General features: G+C 56.5%; 1 protein-coding gene across 13 annotated transcripts; it reads left to right on the top strand.

Annotated features, from left to right (window-relative positions):
• The first annotated feature begins 613 nt into the window (after window positions 1-613).
• PRXL2A (peroxiredoxin like 2A) lies at window positions 614-21,168 on the top strand. Of its 13 annotated transcripts, none has more exons than XM_008544533.2 (7): window positions 7,039-7,222; window positions 7,728-7,795; window positions 11,653-11,815; window positions 13,587-13,678; window positions 16,755-16,895; window positions 17,806-17,970; window positions 20,425-21,168. In XM_008544533.2, the coding sequence occupies exons 2-7, from the start codon at window positions 7,793-7,795 to the stop codon at window positions 20,536-20,538; spliced, it is 678 nt and encodes a 225-aa protein (XP_008542755.1). In that variant the 5' UTR covers window positions 7,039-7,222; window positions 7,728-7,792; the 3' UTR covers window positions 20,539-21,168. The 13 variants fall into 13 exon arrangements, with proteins under 13 accessions (XP_070472909.1, XP_070472898.1, XP_008542752.1 ...); XM_008544531.2 differs by having other exon boundaries at window positions 11,636-11,815; XM_070616808.1 differs by lacking the exons at window positions 7,039-7,222; window positions 7,728-7,795 and adding an exon at window positions 614-767.
• Window positions 21,169-22,650: the final 1,482 nt, after the last annotated feature.

The raw sequence follows: 22,650 nt of genomic DNA, 5'->3' as shown, positions 1-22,650 counted from the left end.
TTTCCCAATCGCCCACTTTTATAACACAGTGCGGACAGCTAACATCTGAGGAGTCGATGAGCGACCGAATGAACGGATGAACCAGCGTGGTCAAAGCAGACCAGGCTGATTCAAGACATTTGCAGGCAGGCAGCATCCCGGAGCGGCGCTCCAAGCTACCACTCGCCACCCTCTGCCCCAGGGCCAGCATTGTGGTGTGAAAGCGTGGGATGGGGTCAGAGGTTAGCGATTCTGAATTTGCTTCTAAAGCTTGAAGGGACACTTCTCGGCATGCGTCGATCCTAAAGATTCCCCCTCTCTACGCCCCAAAACACCAAGCCATCAGGAAACTGCGCAAAAACTAGCTGAGGGCTAAAAGTGGCGGCCCTCGGCTCCAGGACAGGTGCCTCCGGATCCACGGAGGGCATCGGAGCCTCCTTGCTCTGGAAGGAGCCAGGGGTAAATTTCCATCACCCGCGAAGGACAGAGCAGAGAGCGCGCGACGAGCACACAACACGCACAGTCCCCGCGGCCGGAGGACGCCGGCGCATGCGCGGCGGACACCGCGTCTCCCCGGGCGGGCGGGCAGGCGGCGGGCACAATGTCTGCGCAGGCGCAGCGGGCCGGCAGGCACAGCGTTTGCGCAGGCGCGGCGGGCGGCGGGCACAGCGCGCCTGGGCAGGCGCGGCCGCCTGGCCCGGGCGGGTAGGGTCGGGCGGGAGCCCCGGGGTCGGCAAGGAAGGCGGCGGCACGAGACGCGGGGGCGCGCGCCGGGGTGCCCGCGGCAGGTGAGGTCTTTGGGCAGGGCGGGCGCGGGAGGAGCGGCAGTCGGTGCCGCAGTGCGCCACTCCGGCGGGCCGGGAGGCGGCGACCGCTGCACCTGCACCTGCGGCCCCGCCCCCGGCGCGGGCGGCGGGAAGACCCGGCGAGCGGGGTGTGGACCGGGCCGGCCCGCGCTGGTCCCCGCGCTGGGGAGAATGCTGGCCCCGACCCGCCGGCATCATAGGGTCAGAGTTCGGAGCTGAGGGCCCTGCCCTGGCGCGTGCGTCCCGTGGGGCCGGGGGCTGCGGGAGGTCCCGCCCTCGGCCGGTGCTGGCAGAGGGTCGCGTGTTTTATGGGGCCGCGATCGCTTCTGTTCTTGAGCATCTTCAGCATCCCGGAGGCGCCTGTTCGCCTCCGTCCCCCGAAGGGCACAGGCTCTGGACAAAACTGAAGGGACCCCAGCTGTACAGTGCGAGACTGAGCTAAAGTCTGGGGAGGAAAAGACGAACGCGGCACCCATCAGACAGTATGTCCTCGAGGTTGTGGCAGGGGCCGGAGATGAAGGAGGTGGAGGGCCCCTGAACAGGGCTATGGGGCACAGCACCCAGGGTGTCCAGACGTCAGGCTGGGGTCCAGTCCCTGCTGACTCTGGGCCTCTTTTCCTTACCAGGCCATGCTGTTTCTACAGGCCAGTTACCTAGACCTCAATTATGTTTTTGTTTTTTTATTTTAGTGTATTTTCCTTTGAGCTTGACAGATTGATTAAAACAAGAAAATAATTACTGAGGGTTTATTTTGAGAAGCGTTGTCGGGAGCCAGCTTGTGTGGTCTTGGATGCTCTGCCCCAGCCCAGTCCTGGAGGCTGAGAATTGGGATTCAGAATGCGAACCTGACTCTTCGAGCATACCCGGTCATCAGAACCCCTCCATTTCGTGTACAGACAACATTTAGGGGCCATCCTTGACTAATCCAGAAATGAGTAAGAATTCTTCCTCAGATTTATGTCACTCTTTGTACGGTGGCTTACGAAGCACCACCTAGACGGTGAATCCTGATTCTTAGAACTCTGTAGAAGGTAATTCCGGAATCATTGTCGTTCTGCTGATGCAAACACAGTGCCGTGTCCAGGTTCCTACAGCTTCTGGGAATTTGAGTTTGATTTTAGCTGTTCTTGGTGTGACCCTTCCCAGTCACTCTCCTTCCTAAGGGTGTCCCATTGAGAAGAGACCTCATGCATTGGTCCTGAGGGGTTTGGAAGGCATTTCTGATGCCTGTCTTATCTGCTTCTGTCGATTAAATGGTGAGGACTGGAGTTCTGGGGCTCGAAGCCCTGGGCGCTGACAGCGTCCCAGAAATAGGGCAGCTCTCATGCCAGCTGCGTGCCTGCCTCTTGGTGAAATACTGAGCAGGGAGACATGCCAAGTCTCCCTCCGCTGGGGCTTGTGTGGCAAGAACTGTCTGGAGGCATTGGAAGGGAACCTCTCAGCTCCCCTCTGAGCTCAGTGGCCTCTGACACGGGAAGGTTACAACCGGGCAGTGCCCTTTGCCTTCTCTGGTGCTGCTGGTGGGGAAGGCAGTGTTGGCCGGCTGCAGGAGGGGCAGCGCACAGGATGCCTTGTGGAGGGGGCCTGAGACACGCCAGCGTTCCCTCCAGAGCTGGAACTTCCATCCCGGAGGCAGGCCTGCAGTGACACAGCGGGAGAAGTTGTTCACAGTGTTTCGTGTCCTTTGTCCTGATGTCCTGCCCTCATAAGAGAATGGGTGGGCCCCGCAAAGAAGAGAACCGCGTTGCTCTTCTCGTATGTCTTTCCTGACAACCCTTCAAAGTGCCATTGTTTGTAAGCAGGGGTCCCTGAGGTTCAGAGGGATGAGGCAAAGAAGGAGAGCCCAGGTTTTTCGTCCTGCAGCCCAGTGTCTTTCATGGTATTGCCCTACCTTCCCGTGACACTTGTAGAACTTGATAAAGCAGATGCCCTCAGCGCAGGCAGGAGGCTGTGTAAGGGAGTGGCAGGATGGCCAGGTGTTTAGGGAGCTCTGTAGCTTCAGGATAACAGATCAGAGGAAAGGCCTCTCCCAGCCCCCACACTCCTCACCCTTGGCAGTGCCTCCTGGTTGCCCAGGAGCTGATAGTGTCCTCTTTTTTTTTTTTTTTGAGGAAGATTAGCCCTGAGCTAACATCCCCCGTCATCAGTCATCCTCTTTTTGCTGAGGAAGACTGGCCCTGAGCTAACATCGTGCCCATCCTCCTCTACTTTATATGTGGGACGCCCACCACAGCATGGCTGTGCCATGTCTGCACCCAGGATCCGAACCGGTGAACCCTGGGCCTCCCAAGCAGAACATGCACACTTAAGTGCTGCGCCACGTGGGCCGGCCCCTGATTGTGTCCTCTTGTTCTGCTTTCAGCATCTGTTCAGAACTTTGTGAAACTTTGTGAATTAGATAGCAGGACGGGGCGGGCGGGGGGGGGGGGGGCCAGAGCTGGGCAGTCACCCCAAGGAGCAGAACAGGAAGTTGGAGACTGAGGTAAGTGGGGGAGAGCTCCTTGCAGGTGGCTGTTTCCACGGTCCTTGATGACAAGGGTGGGTGGGAGCTTGTGGGGTCCTGGGGGCCTGGGTCACCAGGCTGCTGAACTGGTGTTTGCAAGCCTGTGTCTTTATCAGCTGGAATGGACAGGAGCTTGTTACCTTAGGGAGGAGAGGTGCAGAATGGCTTCTTGGCTGAGAACGGGTAGTGTGGCCTTAAGAAAACACTTGGCTTTGGATTGTAAACTGCTCGCAAAGCTCTGGACTGGGAAGGGCGGGTGCTCTAGCCGCCAGTGTTGCCAGGCCCTGCGCAGGAATGGTTTTGCTCTTAGCCTTCCTCAGGCCCGGGAGCCGACTTCAGGACCCATGGGCCCCCCTCCCTGAGCCGGGGCCCCCACACTGTTCCGGCCTCAGCAGGAGTGTTCAGTGCAGAATTAATAGCCGTGGACTGGGGTTGGGAGACCCAGACCAGAGTCCTAGCACAGCCACTGAGCAACCCCCCCCGCCATGTGACCTGGGACTAGCTAGCCCCTTCTCTGGGCTTTGGTTTCCTCACTTACTCAGAGAGGGACGGGCTGAATTAGAGCTCTGAGAGAAGGAAGGGGAACAGAGGAGAGCAGAGAAGGGAGATGAAGCATCCTTTCCAGCCGCTTCACTGTGGGCTGCAGGGCAGGGAGGCCCACTTGCACTCTTAGCTTCCTCTGTCTCCCTCAACACCCCTGTCCTTCCTTCTGCCTCAGGCCAGCTCATTCTGAGCAGGGAGGGTTCCCCGGGTGGGGCAGGGCAGGGCAGGTGTCCCCTGGCCATTTAGGATATGATGCTGTCTCTACTTGTTTCAGGCATGAATTAACCCACCCAGTGCTGATACTTTGTTTCATTAAGACTCTATTAGTTCCTGCGGGAGGCAGCTTCCTGAACAGGTAGGAGTTTGGCCTGGGGAGGTGGGGAGTCAGATGAGCACGCCCAGCAGGAGAGCAACAGCAGGAGAGCAACAGCGGCTGGTGCCCCCACGGCTCTCTGGTGGTCGTGACCCTGCAGTTGCAACCATGTGGTCCTTCAGAGCCTTTGGATGTCAGAACTGAGACAGCCTCCTAGATTTTCTCGTTCCTGCCTCTGTCTGTACAGGTGGGGAGATGCAGGCCCAGGGTCCTCGGGGCTTAGGTCAGATTGCCATGCAGTGGAGCTAGGACCCAACGCAAGGCCACCTAAGCCCCAGACAGGAGTGCTTTCTTTAAGCTCAGACCAGCCAGACTAGTCCAGAATTACCTTGTGTGCTGATCTGAAATTGAGTGGCTACAAATTAGTTCCAGCTCTCCTTCACTGTGGCATTCCAAGAGTACAATTCAGGTCATTTCATTAGATGTTTGATGACTACCAGTTACCGAGATTGGTGTCAGTGTTACTGAACCAGGGTCGTCCTGCCCGCCGCACCGTTATGCCAATCACCAGGATGACGTGTTGGCAGAGAGAGAGGGTTTAATTACAAGGTGGCCCAGCGAGGATGCGGGAGAATCAGTCTCACGTCCGCCTCCCAGAAAATGGGGGCCTGGGGATGTTTATGGGGTAGGGGGCAAGATGGTCTGAGCTGTGGGAGTAGATGATTGGAGGTGAGGAGAGGTGAGGGAATTGATGATCTGCGCACGCGTAGGCAAGCTTCACCTCTTCATAGGACGCATGTTCACAAAATGGCAGCATGAGCATGAGCTGATGGAGTTTTTGCCCCTTGACGTCGGAAAGGTCACTTGTCGAGCATCTGCGCAGGCCTAGTTGATGGGTGCGTGGTCTCAGCCGGCCTGAACTGGACAGGGGGTCTCTCCTTGAAAAACCACTCTTAATTCCTCTGTTGATAAGACAGGGTTGGTGGAACTGGTGCTGGAGGGCCCACGGTTGCATTAAGTGCTAGAAATCCAGGGCTGAATAAGACAGCAGCCTCTGCCCTCAGACTGCTCTGCCGTATTGTGGAGACAGACGTGTAAATAATGAAAACACACTAAGTGCACTTGCTTGTGCAAGGGGCATAGGTGTGTGTGCGTTTGCACATGCATGCACACTCTGTGATCAGAGGTGAGGGGCAGTCAGTGGCTGGGGCTTCCAGGAAAGGCTGTGGAAGGAAGTGTTATCCATGCTGGGCCTTTACCCAGTTGGCGTGAGTGGGGAGGGCATTCTGGGTAAAGGAACGAGCAACCGTGCAGAGGCCTCACCAGAGCACTATCGTCCTTGCACGTGGAGGGTCCGCGAGGAGGCTGAAGCAGCCAGGGACGAGGCCAGAAAGGTGGACCCAAGCTAGGCTGTGAGGGGCCTGTCCGTGTGCTGCGGGGTCGTCGTCATAAGCTGCGTGAGCCTACCTCGAGCTGCGCCAGGCCCAGTCCTGGGCTTGCGGCCACAGGGCAGGCGCACAGTCCCGGGGCCTGGGGTGGACCGCAGAAGCGATGGGTGGCACGCTCAACCCGTGGGACGGACAGAACTTCCTGAGTGAGTGGATGTGGGCGCTGAGGGAGGGAGAATAGAATGTGGCGCACGCAGTTTATGGCCTGAGCGCTTGGCTGGATGCCCTGTCATCCACGGAGCTGGAGAGTTTGGATGAGCTGCGACAGAGACCACGGGCCAGGCCCTGCAGGGGAGTGTAGGGAAGGAACACATTTCCTCTTCCCAAATGTGGGTTCGTCTGGCTGGAGAACGAATTAAATTCACATGAGACAGAATAGCAAGAGAAAATTAAACAAAGCTTTATGAGGAACCATGGCCCAGGGCCTTTCTTCTGGAAGGAAGAAAGGACACTGAAGAAGTGGGGTGCACAGAGTGGTTATATACCCCAAACAGGATATTTCACATATGGTTGAAATGTCCCTCCCACAATAGTCACAAGATTGCCCTGTCGGCACAGCGCTTGATGGACACAGCAGGTAGTGGGTCTGCTATCTCAGTGGGCATAGCCGGAGGCAAGTCTATTGTCTGGAGCTGGGTGGTCACAGGTGAGCGCAGCAATCAGTTCCCAGCCTAAGGAAAGATGCTTAATCCTTAAAGAAATGCCAACGTTGGGAGGGGGAGGGAAGTCAGTTACAGGAGGTTACCAGACAAGCACAATAAAATGCAGATTTAAGTCCTTGCCTTTGGTATTGATTAAGAGTTTTCTAGAGAGAAAGTCATCTCCTTTCTTCTTCCTGGTGCAGAGAGGGAGGCACCTTTACAGATAGAGATTTACCTTACAAATGTAAATGTGTCCTAACAAAGGGCAACTTCCGTTCCTCAGAGCCTCCTTCCCTGTCCCAGTTTATCAAAAGCAATCAGCCTCAAATAATCCTGATGCCAAAGAGACATATCTTGGGGTGGCCAATTTCAGGTCCCCACAGAAGCATTGACTCAGGAAGGGCAGGGGGAGCCGGGAAGCCAGTCCCATCCTGAGCTGGTGGGCAAAGCGCTGGAAGCAGGTGAGGTCGCCCAGGAAGGGCGTGTGGGTTGAGGGGAGCACTGATGTGGCAGGAGGAGAAAGGAGGCAGAGGGAGGTAAAGGATAGACGGCAGGTGGGGGTCCTCGGGGGTGGCAGCTGACTTCCTGGGTGTGGGGTGAAGACCAGGGCCAGGGAGCAGGCTGCAGGAGCAGCCACGGGGAAAGGGACGTCTTCCTTTGATTACGGTGCAACTCCGCTTCGGCAGTCTGCACAGGGTAGCGAGAGGGGTAACTGTTGCCATCTGCATGACTGCAAATGACTCACCCTTTGCTCAGCTTTTCGAAGGGCCGGGGGCCTTGGCAGCTCTCCCTTTTGATGTTTTCTGAGATTGGCTGTTGCAGCTGAAGGAGCCCCAGGGTTTCTGGGTGGCCCGGTGCTGCCTGTGGACAGTGGACGGTCATGGGCGGGGCCCTGCCGCCCCGCCTCCAGCCACCCTGCTTGCTCTGATTCTGGCTCCTCTGGGCCAGCCTCTTTGTCAGCAGGAGCAGGAGTGTGGTCGCTGTGGATGGTGAGTGCCTGTCCCAGGTTTGAGCTGCCAGGTCGGGAAGGAGGGACCACATGTGGGGCAGGGGAGGTGCCTCCCGAAGCTCTGGGCTGCAGGAAGGAACAGTCTGGAAATGGAAATGAGGAGGAACCCAGAGTGTGCAGACTCCAGCTTGAGCTGTGGGATGGAGTTGCATGATGTCACTGGGGGGCTTGGGGAGCCTCAGCGTCTGCCTCGTCCATCCCCCTCCTTTCGGAGTTGAGGGAGATGAGGCTGGGGAGGGATCGACCCATCATGGCCTCAGGAGTGCAGCTGGGTCTCCCCCTCACCCCACACCCTTCCCAGCCCAGGGCTGCCTCTCTGAGCTGCCACAGCTGTTTGCGTGTGGTCTAATCACGCCACAGCCCTTGGGCGGCTGGGAGAGGAGCCGGCCGCTGAGCCCCACAGCGGGGAACTGAATAAGGTCTGGTCGGTCGCTGTGTCAGGTGGGGCTGGCCCTTCTGTAAACAGCCTTGCTATTATCTTTCAGAGAACCTGACCCTTTCCTGAGCGGAAGTGGGAGAGAAGGGGAGGAAGAGAAGGGGCAACTGTCGTATGGTAAATTTCTTTCAGGGTAAACATGGTTTGGCTATATGGGATGGCTGAGAAAATAAGTGGGCCTTTTTAAATTCTCTTCAAGACAAAGGGGATCATGCCGCTTGACCTCCAGAACCCCACAAATGGATGAGTGGGGAGACAATGTCTGATGTGGAAGGACCACAGGCTTTGGAGCCCTGGGAATCTGGGTCGGGGGCGCAGTACTGATGCTACTCTGTGACCCTGCGCAAGGGTCTGAGCGTCTCTGAATTCTGGGATTGTTGGCCATAAAACAGGATCCCCTCTGCCTCACAAGACTATTGAGTGAATGCAATTAGGCTGAGCATGTCGCGTGATGCTAAGTGAATGCTGGTTTTCCTGGCCTCCCTCTCCCTGCAGTTGGGAGCCTTCAAGGCCCCTTGAAAATGCATCGTCCCTCAGCTGTTCAGGCTCCTCGCCGCCTCCCTGTGCTTGTGGCTGGGAATCGCTGCGATTCAGGATTCAGAGCGGCAGTGGCTGCGAGAAGGGCCAGGGTGAGGGTGGCTTTGTCGCTCAGGGGGCTTGGCTGTGGGGCTGGACCTGCACACGCTCTAGGTGTGTCCAGAAGTCAGTTTGCGGCTGTGAGAGGCCGGCGGGAGCAGGTGTTGGTGTGGAGGCCTGACGCCCAGCTGCAGGGCAGTCGTGCTTCACATCCTGGGGCTGCGGGGTCTGAGGACCAGGCACACGCTCCCCAAGGAGTGACCCTGCTCACACTTGCTGGGTCACAGCCAGAGTCGGGGTGGGGTGGGCAATGATGCTCCTGGGGGCTCTGCAGCCCAGTCGTGTACTCCAGCTCTTGGGCTTGACGTGCAGAGAGGGGGGCCTTTGGGACAGGGTCGCCCGCGTTCTGGGTGCCTTCGCCCCCAGCCAGCCTGCTGTTTCCGAGGCTTGTTCCGCCCAGGCCTGGCCCAGCTCTTCCATCCTGCCCCCGAGTCCCGCCTGCTCCAGAGCCCTTTCTTCTGGATGCTTCTGTGGCTGCCTGGACCAGACGTCCCTGGCTCTCACCCCATGTTCATGCCTGGGCCGAGCTGCCTCGCCGTCCTGCTTGAATTTCTCTCGTCCGTGTGCTAGGCCTGGTTCTTGAGGATGATGCGTCGTTCGGTTTTACATCCTCCTCACTTGGATTTATTGAACAGGGCAGGGCTGATGAGGGTTTGGAAATAGACGGAGTGGCAGGTTGGGTCCGCTTCCCTCATGCTCTTGAGATCATCGTGGACGGGCAGCGGGGGAGGGAGTCTGCCTGCCTCCGGAGCAGCGGTGGCGAGTTGGGAGGGCATGGAGCTGACTGCGCTCCACGGGGACCCCCTGGACTTCCTGAATGGCTCCCAGGAATTGAAGCCCTTCTGTGGGGGGGTGGGCCAGCCTCTGCACACTGACTCAGAGACGTTATCAGATCTGTCATCAGGGCCCAGGCCCTGGGCTCCTGAGTCAGACATCCGGGGCCACCTTGGGAGGGCGCAAAGGCGCAGAGGTTGGCCCGGCTCTGGGGAGCCTGCTGTTCACAGCAGGTGCGTGGGAGCTGCTGTTTTCCTTCTCATTGTTCTCTGAACTTTAACCTGGTAATGTGTAATTCGTCCATGGAAAGAATTGCAAGCCGGCCTGTGGAGGCGGCCTCCCACCTCTTTCGGTCCTCTGTGCGTCCTCGCTTCCATCATTAATGTTTACAGAGAGCCCACGTTGTACCCAGCAGGCACTGTGCCAGTCCAGGAGATTCAGAGATAAACTGAGGCACAGAGTCAGGGCAGAGAGCACTGGCAGAGAGGTCCACGTCAGAGTGTCGGGCACATCAGAGGGTGTGGGGAGGCACAGGGCCCAGGACTGAGGTGGGGTGCGTGAACGCCTCTTGGGGGTGGGAGTGGGGCTAGGCAGAGCGTCCAGGAGGACTTCTGGAGGAGGCGTCTGAGTCTTGAAGAATAAGATGGGCGAGGTCGGGCCTTCCAGGCAGAGGCGTGGAGCGCTGCTCAGGTGTGACAGGCATCGCTGCCCTCCCACCGCGCGCCAGGGAGCGGAGCTGGCCTTGAGGGGGGCCTGGCGCTCCCAGGCCTGTGCTTTGTTCTGTGGCTTATGACCAGCCGAGCACAAAGTCCTGAATTCTTTCCTCTGAGACAATGCTTCTCAAACCTTAATGTGCGTCTGTGTCGCCTGCGATCTGATTTAAGTGCAGTTTATGATATCTTAGTTCTGGAGTAAGGCTTGAGAGTCTGCGTTTCTGCATGAGGCCAGGGCCGCCAGCCTGTGAGACTCATGGTGAGTTAGGGAGCTTATAAGATGGAACTTTCCCCTCCCAGCACATCAGAAACACCACCCCCCCCCCCCACACACACACACGCACTGGCCTCCCCTCTTTCTTCTCTCGTCCAGCGTACATGTGCCAAATTCCTCTGTCTTAAGTGCTGTTTTCATTTGCTCGTTCCCGCCCCCCACCCTCGCCTGGAAGTTCCCTTTTTTTTCTTAACTCAAATCTGAACTTCCCAGACGGCCGAAACATTGGCCTCCCCTCCTCTTCCCAAGGTCATCACCACCAGGTTGCTCCCAGCCCTGCCTCGTGGGGTGGATCCCACACGGCCCCTGCCTTGGCAGTAACGGCAGATTCCCAGGCCTCCGCTTAATCCTTTGGAGAAATGCTCTCCCCGGCCACGTCCTGCGAGGGAGAGGTGTGTCTGTGGTGAGGTGGGTCAGGTTATGTGGGACACACACACAGACACCCCCACCCCCAGGCCTGTACCCGGTGATCTCAGTGCTCAGGATCAGGCTGCTACTTAGGGAGGAAGCCTCCAGTATAAGTCAGATCCTAGGATGGCAAGGGGGCAAACGGAAGGATGGGCATTGTAAGCAGTTGGCAGGTGAGGGCAGGCCGGACGGGCTCCTGCTGCTGTGCGGTGGTGGGCTGCTTCTCACCTGGAGGAAGCCTGGTGAGACTCCTGGACGGGAGCTGGGAACCAGGCTGGACTTTCTGGTCCTGCCTGGAACTGCAATTCAGTTGCTGAGCTCCCGCCCTATGTAGGCATCTCTTGCCCAGCTTGCGGCCGACCCCAGTGTCCGGCTGTTTCTCAGCACACTCTCCCCGTCTCTACTCCCGCTCGTTTGACAGACATCCCTGAGGTTCTGGTCAAGGGAGGAAACTGTCACCCTGGTGTTTGACGGCGGCCACTCTGTTAACTTTACGATGTAACAGGTGGCGGATGTTTACAGATTTGCTGTTTTGTTGACTCTGGTTTTATGTATTGCAGCCGTTTGGGTTTTTTTTTTGCTCTGTTTTCACTCTGAGCCTGGTTTGCTTGTGTAATGAGTGAAACATAAAGTGATTCTCCCGGGGACAAATGTGCTGAGATTTCCTGCCTCCCAGGAGTGGGGACGCCCTGCTGGGCACCAGCTGGCGCTGCGTGAACAGGACACAGTGTCTGTTTCCCAGAGAGTCACAGACTAATGGGGAGGAAGGATGGGGTCACAGAACAATGGGACTGGTGTTCTGAGCATCCTCTGGTCACGAGGAGAAAGCTGCCCGTCCCCGGGGAGCTGGTGGCTGAGACACCGAGTCCGTGAAGGAAAACAGGCATCGAGTGAGAGGGCTGAGGAGTTGCTGCCCCCAGGGGACGCAGCTCATGCAGAGGAGCACCCCAGAGCTGGGGCCACTGCCTTCTGAGGGTGCGGGAGGGGGCGGCAGGAGCAGTGTCTGTGAGGGCTGCCTTTTCTCAGTGAGCGCCCTGCCCTCATCCAGCCCCAGCCCTGCCTTGCTCTGGCCTCTTGGTTAGCCGAGCCCAGACGTTAGATTCCAGGTCTCTCAGGAGCAGTAATGTCTTCCTCCTTCCTCTCAATCTCCAGAAATGTTTTTCCTCCAGGATCCGAGTCTCTTCACCATGGGGATGTGGTCCATTGGTGTGGGGGCCCTGGGGGCCGCTGCCCTGGCCCTGTTCCTGGCCAACACGGACGTGTTCCTGCCCAAGTCCCAGAAGGCAGCGCTGGAGTACCTGGAGGACACAGACCTGAAGACCCTGGAGAAGGGTGAGCAGCCACCCCGCTGGTCCCGGTACTTTTCCAGAGCGCCGGGCTCAGGCTTACTTATGTTTTTCTTTTTAAAATAGCTCTCCCTTTTTTTTTTCAATTGAAAAGACAATATAACAATGTTAGGAAAAATGTAATAACGCTTTTTAAATCTCTGATAATTCTGTTGCCCTTGAATGGTTTTTATTTTTGCACAATTCTTTCCTTGCGTGTGCATGGCCATATGCGGGTGTGACCTTGGTGCCCGTGATATTAATCAAAAGAAGCATTTTTCACTTTCTGTTGTTGTCTCTCTGCTTGGAACAATAACTGCGCCATAATATTTAGTCATACTGCCATTTGCTTAACTGAACCTTCCAGAGTGTTCTGAGCAATTCTGGGCCCCTGGATCTTCAAATAAAGGAGCTCCCAAGTCGGATAAGTTTGGGAAACACTGTATACCCAATTCTGCGTCCCGATGCTCAGCACACAGTTGTGCTCGTGGCATGAGGCATCTGGCTCGGTCCTGGGTGCGCAGGGTCAGCCACTCCTGTGGGGCAGTCGCAGCACAGGAGGAAGCCCAGGCCACCCTGTTAGGACGGACCACCTGTCCGCCTCTTCTTGGGGTGCCGCCTGGAGTCCCAGCTGGAGGCCGACAGCTGCACATCTCGTGTGGTCAGCCTGTTGCCCCACTGTGTGCCCTTGGCATGGGGTTTGGAGCCAGGAGACTTGGGTCATGCCCCTGGCCTGGGTACAGTGGGCATGAGTCTGGTGCAAGTTGGGGCTCACTGACCAGGCGGTCTCCAAGTGGGGTCCTCAGAGGGAGCCCGCCATCATCTGTTCAGGACACGGGGAAGCCCGTCGAGAAAGGCAGGGTCTATGACTGCAGCTTTAGGACGTCAGCCACCCTCGTGAGGGACTCAGAAGCCCTGCCAAGGGAGGGCCCTGTTGAGCTGCATTCACCCAGGGTTTCCCAGACTCACCTGTTTACAGATGCCCCTCCCCCCCTTTTTTTCCACATCGCATCCCGCAGGGACGTGGCTTCCCCGGAGAATTGCTGAAGTAGTCACACTCCCTGAGCCCTCGCTGGCTCTGTGTTGCTGGACACTGGCGAGCACTGGTGCATCCATCTTTCCATACTCGCTGCAGCCCAGGGTGCAGCTGCCAGACATGTGCATTACACACGGGGAAACTGAGGCTCAGGGAGGCCTGCATGCCCAAGGTCGCACAGCTGGATGTGGACTCAGTCTGACGGTGGAGCCGGCTTGAGCTCCCGTGCTGGACTGCCCCTCGGCATTTCCTTGTTGGGCGTCTTCTGCCCTCCGCTGTGAATAATATTGCAGTTAACATATTTAAAAAAATTTTTTTTTAAAGTTTCTGTTGACTTTCTTCCTTTGAATGCTCTTTAAAGAGTTGGTGTTTTCTTGGCCAAAGTGCAACATCGCTTTCAGACGTTGGCCTTGTACCTGCCCTGCAGGGTTGTCACAAGGCCCATTGACACCAGCAGCAAAGGAATTGGCCGCTTTTCCAGAAATGTTCCAGTTTGGGTTTTTCCAAGTTTGCAAGTAGATTGGATGGGGGTGGGGCCTTTGGGGAGATGCCGGGACCTCCCGCTGTTTGTTTCCCTCTGCAGGATTGATACCACCTGTCTGGGTTTCCTGTTTGCTTTTCCCTCATGGGAAATGCCTGTCCAGGTCCCCGGCTAGGCCTGCTGCCGTTTACGAGCTGCTTAGTGGCTTCTCTGGGCTGGCCTGGGAGGAAATGCTACTGAATTCGCTTCTCTTCCCCTCAGAACCGAGGACTTTCAAAGCCAAGGAGCTCTGGGAAAAGAATGGAGCTGTGATCATGGCCGTGCGGAGGCCGGGCTGCTTCCTCTGTCGGGAGGTGAGTGCGTTTGAGGGTCTGTGCAGAGGGAGGAGTCCTAGCGAGTGGGGCCTGCTGCGTTTCCAGCCAGGACAAGCACCTGTGGGCCCACCTCAGCCCTTGGTCAACACAGGCTCAGTGTCTGTTCTTTGCTCTAGGTATTTCTATTAACTTCCCCTCTGTTTCTGTTGGTTTAACAGCTCACCGTAGCCTGGGGTGGGCAGCATGCCTGACTTTCCTCTGGGACTCCCAAGGCCGCTCCCTCTTGTGGTTCTATCCGCATTCTGGACCGTCTTCCCATTTAATCAGGGATGGGGACCAGGTCTGATTCCATGTCCTGATGCTCGGCACAGGGTTGTGCTCGTGGGATGAGGCGTCTGGCTTGGTCCTGGGCACGTAGGGTCAGCCTCCCCCGTGGGGCAGCCGCAGCATAGGAGGAAGCCCAGGCCGCCCTGTTAGGATGGACCTGCCTGTCCGCCTCTTCTTGAGGAGGTGCCTGGAGTCCCAGCTGGAGGCCGACAGCCGCACATCTCCTGTGGTCGGCCTGTTGCCCCACTGTGCGCCCTCGGCATGGGTCCTGGAGCCGGGAGACTTGGGTCATGCCCCGGGCCTGGGTGCAGTAGGCATGAGTCTGGTGTGAGTTGGGGCTCACTGACCTCGCGTCTCCCTCTGAGGAGCCTGTCATCGTCTGTTCAGACCGGAGGAAGCCTGTCAGAGGAAGGCAGGGTCCAGCCTGTCACCTCACAGATAGGTAAACCGAGGACAAGAGTGGTTTGGTGACCTATCTGTGGTCATACGGTTGGTTGGTGGCAGAAGCCCTGGGTTCTGAGATCACCGCCTTGCCTGGGGGAGAGCTGGGAATGACCCTCTTCTCGCTCCTGAGACAGCGTTGCTTCCCCAGTCAGTCTCGGCCTCGGCCCCACCCGAGGGTCCTCCTTGCTCCTCCGGTCGTCCTCCCCACTGTGGGGTGCCTCCCCTCAGCCCTGCAGGTCTCCCTGGCTGTGCAGATGGGCTGGACACTTAGACCACGTGATGCCCTGCTGTTCCTCCCACCTGGGGCTCTCGTGCCCGTTGCCCAGTGGCTCCCCACCCCATCCCTGGAAAAGACGGCTTCTTGGTGTCATTCTTGTTCTACAGAGGAGGAAACTGAGGTACAGAGGCTGTGACAAAGTCCCGCTGCCGTCGGGACGTGCGTTGATTTCCTGTTGCTGCCATGGGGACTGCCCCACCACGGCTGTAGACAGTGCAGATTTGCCATCGGACAGCTGTGGCGGTCAGGCTTCTGCACGGGGCTGAACTGGAGGTGGCAGGAGGACTGCGATCCTTCTTCAGCTCTGGGCTGAATAATTTCTGTGTCTTCCCAGCGTCGGCCTTCGGCATTCCTCGGCTCTCAGCCCCTTCCTCCGTTTTTAAGCCAGCAGTGGCCCCTCGAGTCTTTCTCACAGCTCGTCGCTCTGGCCCTGACTCTTCTGCTTTCCTCTTCCACGTTTGAGGACCCTTGTGATTTTACGTGGGGACCATCCAGATAGCACAGGATAATCTTCCTTAGGATCAGCTTACTGGCAGCCTCAATTTTATCTGCTGCCTTAGTTCCCCCTTGCCGTGTGACAAAACATACTCATGGGTTCCTGGAATTAGGATGTGGACATCCTTTGAGGGTGTTATTCTGCCTCCCCCAAGAGGGGAAGTTTAAACTCGGGCCTTTGGGTTGCAAATCTGTGAAGCCTCCGAATGCCGACATGGAAGCCTGGGTGACTTGATTTCTCCAGACCAGTTAAACCCCAGAGTGGCCAAGAGCAATGGCTCAGATTACGACCTGTTTTCACGTGCTCTGATCTCTATCCTAGCAGAGCATTTTGTGGAAACTTGTGTTTCTAGAAGGATGGTTGGATGGCAGTCAGAGTTATTTTGAGTGACCGTGGGAGGAGGTGTGTGACTCAGTTTCCATTTCACGGCTTTGCACAGCAGCACACCCAGAGCAAAGGGCCCAGGAAGAGCGAGGAAAACCTTTCGTGTCACACACAGCTGGTCTGAGACCACATCAGACCTGTGGTCCTTTCTGCTCTGGGGCAAAGTTTGTGCCTCTCTGAAGCTCTTGGTATCCTGCTTCCTTAGCTGTTCTTGTTGTGGTTCTAGAAAATAAATGAAAAATTCAGTGTAGTTGCTGCCATAAAGCAACGTAGCTGTTTTGGAGGTGAGGCGGGTACATTTTAAAGGATCTGATTATGACACCAAATGTGAAAAAGGAATTTGTTCTTCACATCAAAGCTGCAGCGTGACGCGTGCGGTTGTGTTTATCCGTCCAGCACGCAGGCCGTGTGAGTCAGGAGTGTCTCTGCTTGTCAGCTCAGCTGCATCTTCCCCGTTGTCCACCTTCGCCTTCACGGCTTCCCGCCTGGTGTCTAGTGCTGTGTGCCAGGCCCTGAGGGACCCAAGAGCTGGGAGACGCAGTGTCTGACTTTGAGACACTTAGTGGTGTCTTCATGGTGACACACAGTCAGTACAGGACAAGTCGCCAGGCAGGAAGGATTAGATACGCTGGAGAATTGGGACCTTGCTCCGGGCTGGACTAGCCAGCGAGAGCTCTTAGAACAAGATCCCTTTCTAGAGGGCAGGGTTTGAGCTGGAGAAAGGGGGGGTTATTGGCGGTCGGTGGGGAGCCAGTCGGCAAAGGTGTGGAAGCGGCCGTCCTCATGGCTGGGTGGGGTTTGTCAGATGGGCCCCCTGCAGCTTTGCTCCGTGCAGGGGAGGGGCTGGGAGTGAGGTGGGGGAGAGGCGTTGTGGCCAGGAGGGCAGACAGACAGTGTTTGGGTGCCATCTCTTAGTTACCGGATGCTCCCCAGGCCGTGGTTGGGACGCCTGTAACAGGAATCTAGCCTCTCCTTCCTGCCGTGGAGGAGACTAGAACCTGGGCTGATGTCCTCATGCCCTGCTGGGGCAGCCTTGCACCGGGCAGCCCAGGCCTTAATCGCTGCTGGCGTTCTGCTGCCTCTTTCTTCCGCACTCAGTGCCGGCCCCGCCCTGGGCCCATGGGGAAGAGGTGGTGTTGGCTGAGAACTCTAGGCACTCCTGTGCCTGAACTGCCCTGTCTTTGCAGGAGGCCATGGACCTGTCGCTGCTGAAGCCCAAGCTGGACGAGCTGGGCGTCCCCCTCTATGCCGTGGTCAAGGAGCAGCTCAGTACGGAGGTGGAGGACTTCCAGCCCTACTTCAAAGGAGAAATCTTCCTGGACGAGAAGGTGCGAGCGCCGTGAGCCTATGGGGCACGGGCTGGCGGGTGTCGCATGCAGGTGTGGGAAGTCAGTGGCCCAGGCTGCGTGCGTGTGGCCTAGAGCTGGAGGCTGGCCCCGCTTTCGGCCGCCCTGGGCTTGCAGGGGCTTTGCCAGCCCTCTGCGCAGAGCTGTTTTCTCAGTTATCGCTTGAGCCCTGCGTGCACTGGGACTGGGAACGGGAGCCCAGGAAATGCAGTCGGCCCTTGGCATCCACGGATTCAGCCACTGTGGACGGAGAGGCCTGCGGTTGTGGCTGCACTGAACCTGTACCGACTTTTTTTTCTTGTCATTGTTCCCTAAACAATACACTATAACAACTATTTATACTGTGTCAGTATTATAAGTCATCGAGAGATGATTTAAAATTCACGGGAGGGTGTGGGTCGCTTATACGCAGACACTCAGCCATTTTAAGAGTCTGGAGCATCCACAGACTGGGTTATTCTCGGCTGTCCTGGCACCACTGCCCCGCAGATGCTGAGGGATGCCTGTGCCTGAAACCCCATTGGGTTCCCCCACCGCAAGCCCCCATCCCTTGATCCATTGCAGCCACGTGTCTTCCCCCTCTCCTGTCACCTCTGCAGCATGTGGCGCTGTCGTCATCCTAATGGGCAAGAACCCTGGGCATGTGTAGCACGCGGTTAGAGTCCGAACTGGAGTCTGTTCCCGAGCTCGGGCCTCGAGTTGGGAACCTGGCCAGGCTCCCTGTGTCCCCAGGCAGCTGAGGGTGCCCTCGGTGGAGCCGTGTGTGTCGGGTGGAGAAGGACATGAACCAGCGGCTCTGGGTCTTTGTGTTGAACGCCCTGCTGGCCCTTTCCTCCTCGGGGAGGCAGGCCTTCAGCCTGCTCATCGGGACCTGTCTGTCTTACTCCTGCAGAAAAAGTTCTACGGTCCCCAGAGGCGGAAGATGATGTTGTTAGGGTTCGTCCGTCTGGGCGTCTGGCGTAACTTCTTCCGGGCCTGGGACAGAGGCATCTCTGGGAACCTGGAAGGCGAAGGCTTCATCCTCGGTGGAGTTTTTGTGGTGGGGTCAGGAAGGCAGGTGAGTCCCTGGTGTCCACTTCTGTGTCTGTGGGTGTCTGTGTCTGTGAGTGCGAGACCCCATATCGGGGTTTCCCAGCCTTCCTTCCAGAAAGCCAGAGAACATGGGGAAGGGGAATCATCCTTTACAAATCTGCTCTCTTGACGCCTCACACGTGAGTCTCCTCACTCATCACAATCGTGTCATGAGACAGTCTGAGAGCTTTGCAGGTGAGTAACCTGGGAGGAGGGCGGGTGAGGGACTGCCTCAGGGAGCACAGCTCATCAGTGGCACCACTAGGCCCGTACCCAGGTTCCTAATCTCAAGTTTTCTGTGCTCGAACGAAAGCACGGTTTCTGTTCTGTCAAGAATTTACTCCCTTGCCGTGGTCCTAGGTCATGAGCATGGACAGTAGAGTGAAGAGGAGAGAAGAAATGGAAACAGGCGCAGTCGGGGGAGGTGGCAAGAGGTGGGGGAGGTGGCGAGAGGTGGGGGAGGTGGTACGTGTGCTCTCCCTGAAGCGAGGGGCGTCTCAGACCTCTGTGGGCGGCTGTGTGGGGCGCTGGAGCTGAGGGTGCAGAGTCAGCACAGGGCTCTCAGGCTCTGTGGGCCCAGGGGCAGGTGGTTGATGCTCCTTGTCAGACTCCAGGCAGGCGGTAGCCGTGGTGACGCCCCTGCTGGAGGCAGTGCTGGCCGGTGCCGGCTGGACACAGAGCAGGGATGCAGTCAAGTGGATGTGGGCTCGAGGGCAGGGCAGGAGGACCTGGAGATGGGTGGCCTGACCTCTGGGCCTGTCTCTGCCAACCTTGGGATGACATTGACACCTTGCTGGGTAGGTCTCACTGCCAAGGTTGATCGTTGCATGCTTTTCCCAGTCTGGGAGGAATAAAAGCTAGTGGGAATAGAAATCCTGCAACTTTAAGCTTCACTTCTGATCTCTTCTTTTTAAATCTTAGTAACTGCTATTGCTTGTGTGTATTGAATCTGGCATGAATTAGTGTCTGATTTAACATAAACCCCTGCCAACTTGCTGGTAGATCTATCAGAACGTCTTAGGATAATGGCTGCCAGGAGCCCCTGCCTTGTTCCAGGTGCTCGTATGCGTGATCTCGTCTCCCTCACAGCCAGTCTGGGGTGTTAGGTGTTTTTATTCCCATCTCCCTGGAAGGAAATGGGCCCAGAGATAGGAAATAACTCAGCCAAGGATACGCCGCCAGCAAGTGGTGCAGTGGAAATGAGCCTCAGGACTCAGATCCGACCTCTCCCAGCGACCCTGCCCCTCCCCTGCCTGGAAACTCGCTCGGAGGTGGCTCCGGAGAGGCCTCCCAGATGCCCTGGCCCTGGGGTCCCTCAGCCTCTTCCCGTGCTGGCACTCTGCCCCTACCTGCTCCCCTCAGCCTCTGGGCAGGGTTGGCCCACTGACCAGCCTTCTCTTGCCTGGTGACTCACCGGGTGCTCACAGGCTCCCAGGCCTGCCTGGCATGCTCTCTGTGTTGCTAGGTGTGGTGTTTGGCTCTGTTGGTGCCCCCTGGAGCTCCCGCCTTCCTCCTTCCTGGTGGGCGGGTGACGGGCTGGTGGGCTTCAGGGAACAAGGAAGGCTCCATGTTTCTTGGGGGCAGAGTTTTTGCAGTCCCTCTGTGCCAGGTGCCACTCGGTGGGGTTTCCTTCGTAATACTAATAGTAATAGTAATCTCTGAAGCACCATTCCTTTAAAGAAGAAAGGCGTTTTCAACATGGAAAATGTGAAAATGGGACGGTAGAAGGTGGGCAGAGCCGGCCTCTCCTCTCAGCCACCGTGGACAGCCTGTCAGGTCAGAGCTGGGCCCGGAGGCCTTCGACTTGGTTTTTAGAAGATGGTGTCTTATTAACCTAGGTGTTCTCCCATTTAACAGTATGTTGTGAACGTTCCTGTGTCCCTGTCTGTCCCCTCAGTATGTTTGACGTCTGTGCCCCGCTTTACTAGGCAGGTGAATACAGTCTCCTGATGTGCCTCCCTGTGGTTGCCGCAGCGTGGTGGGGCTGCTGGCTTTTCTTAAAGTCTTTATACGTAATGGTACACGAACATGTGTATAGATGTTTACTTTTTTAATTTAAGATGCGTTCCTAGATGTCATGGTCAAAGAACTCTCTAGCAAGGATTCCTTGAGGCTGATCGCAAACCCATCATCCCGTCTGTTTTACCTCTTTAGAGTATGTGGGGTTCCAGTGTCCTAGTGTGCTTCCACGCTCTGTTACCTGCGAAGCTTTCCTGGCCCCCTTACACGTTAGTCCCTCCTCACTTCCTGCTCCCGACGGGCTGCTTGTGCCGTCCAGATACCGTGAAGGCAGCGTCCGCCTTCCCGAGCAGAGCCAGGGCTGAGTCGGGTCTCTGCTCCCCGCCGCCTGGGCGCAGGCTTAACGGTCGGTGCCACCCTGGCCTGTTTCCTGAACCAGCAACTCGGGATGAAGACGGTGTCCCCTCTTGTTTCCTTTTAGGGCATTCTCCTCGAGCACCGAGAAAAAGAATTTGGAGACAAAGTAAACGTGGATTCTGTTCTGGAAGCCGCCAGGAAGATCAAACCGCAGACTTTGGCCTCTGAGGAAAAGTGATTGTGTCAAACGGCCCAGCTCAGGGACAACCCAGGGGCACTCGGCTGTGTTCACGGGGTGCGTCATCTTCCCACTCGAGTCCCCGAAGAGTTAGAAACCCACTCACACCGCATTCTCAGTATAGATCATTAACGTGTTTAGTGCTGTAGTCTGTTGAGGCCCAGCAAGGCCAGGCCTCCCAAACAAGGTGATAAAATCTAAGAAACCGATGGAGGCTATTTCAGCTGAAATCTGGACAATAGGAGGCCTAAAGTTGGACTGCTGCACCTCATTACAGCGTCTATGGTGTTTGGATGCTGTTATTGAAATGATTTTTATTTTCGTGTTTTCAGAGATGTAGGAAAATTTGATGATTGACTGGAAGAATAAGGATATAAGGTTTTGGGTCTGTTTTCTGTTGATGACTTGCTATGTAATGTTCAAGTGATATATAAAGGAATTGTGCTGCTGAGGGCTTGGTGACAGTAAATTCTAAAGTGAAATCTGTTTTTTCTTTGTCTTCCATTCTAACCTCAGAGGGTTGCTTTTCTAGAAGAAATGATCATCTCTGGCTCTGATAAACTTATGCATCAGAAATTGTCATACAAGTTGTTCTGATAAAACTAACAATAAAAATATTTACCATAAGGACGTCTGAATTTGAATCACTGGTGCCAAAGGCATTGAACCTGAAAGATCAGTGTTCTCCGGGGGTCAGGGGTCAGGGGGTAGTTCCTGTAGTTCTGATGATCTGAGGGGTTTGCAGATGAGCAGAATTCATCCTGTCACTCGTATTAGTGATTTTGCCATCTCTCCTGCAGGAGTGACTTGGGGATTTAAAATGGGTAGCTGCTTTCCTGCTGGTGTTCTTTTAGCCTGATGTGGGAATGAGGAGGAGAAGGGACCGAGAGGCTGGGATGGAATTTAATTCGTTGATTTGTTACGTTTGAAATTTTGTCACGTGAGTGAGTCTGACGTCAGCAACAACTGGAAGGGAGATCTGCCCTCGGGAGTCTGTGCCCAGCACCAGGTCGCCCTGGATAGGAAGGCGGGGATGGGAGCACAGAGAAGGGGGCCCAGGGGACCGGAGCAGCCAGCAGGAGGGGTGTCAGCGTTTACCCGGGAAGGCGAGAACGGAGACTGAGGTTGGAGGGGAAGCTGGGAGAGCGTCGGCAGTAAGTGTGCAGAGCAAGTAGGGGCAGCTGGTCCAGGACCAAGACCGGGCCTGGTGGCTGCATGGCGTGTGCAGGGCCCCCGAGGGGATGGGCTTCTGCAGACTTGAACAGGCTCCGTCCAGTGTCTCATCCCCCTGTAGCTGTGGGATAACTCAGATGAGAATTCTGCGGGGCCTGGAAGGTACTTGACTTTAAAAAGATTCTCTGGCAATTAAAGAAGAGTAGAGCCCGCGGGACGTTGCAGCAATGGATGCGTAAAGAGAAACCTTAACCATGGTCTCTGTCACCAGCTGTCTTACTCTTGGTCCTCGTGTGCAGGGGTCTCGTCTCTTGGGTTAGCGTGGCATCGTGGGAAGAGCCCCGGTCTGAGCCAGGAGGCGAGTTCAAGTTCTAGTTTAATGGTATGACTCAGCCAAGCTCGGACCCTCAGCGCTCTCGCTGGTGAAACGGGCATCACAGTTCCTGTCTCGCGTTCAGGGCTGTTGATTAGAAGTCGCTGAGGGAACGATAAACATTATAAAACAGCACTTCGCAAAGTTTCATCCACACGCTCGTCCCCTAAGGGTGTTGTTAAGATGGAAACAGTTAAAGAGAAGCCAGACATGAGTTAAAGCCAGTAAAGACAGACTTTATTTGTTAACTGCTGTAGTCGGGGAGAGGCCTCAGTATTGCACGGAGCTCAGGGCACAGGCAACTGGAATTTTAAAGGGAGAATGAAGGGATAGGGAGCAGGGACAAGCAGGGGCTTGAGCAGAGTCAGAGAAGTGGAAGTTACAGGGCCGGTGGGCGGTAGGGGGAATTGGTCCATGTGGTTAGGCTCTGTGTGTCTGCTAACGGGCTACCTTCTCAAGTTACCCTCCCACAGAGATGGGGAGATAGACCCCTGTCTGTCATGATGGTGACATCTCAAAGGGATGGCCCCCTGGTCCTTGAGAAAGACCCTCCTGGTTTCAGAAGC

The sequence above is a fragment of the Equus przewalskii genome, chromosome 1, assembly GCF_037783145.1.
Source record: "Equus przewalskii isolate Varuska chromosome 1, EquPr2, whole genome shotgun sequence".
Lineage (NCBI taxonomy): Eukaryota > Metazoa > Chordata > Mammalia > Perissodactyla > Equidae > Equus > Equus przewalskii.
Note: the sequence above shows the minus strand (reverse complement) of the source record. Positions and strands in the feature narration are given on the sequence as shown.

Excerpts from the sequence above, each read along its gene's own strand:
- PRXL2A (XM_070616773.1), top strand. The coding sequence starts at position 11,253 with ATGGGGTCACAGAACAATGGGACTGGTGTTCTGAGCATCCTCTGGTCA. Across the intron at positions 16,896-17,805 it reads AAATCTTCCTGGACGAGAAG|AAAAAGTTCTACGGTCCCCA; the intron begins GTGCGAGCGCCG and ends TTACTCCTGCAG. Across the intron at positions 17,971-20,424 it reads TGGTGGGGTCAGGAAGGCAG|GGCATTCTCCTCGAGCACCG; the intron begins GTGAGTCCCTGG and ends GTTTCCTTTTAG.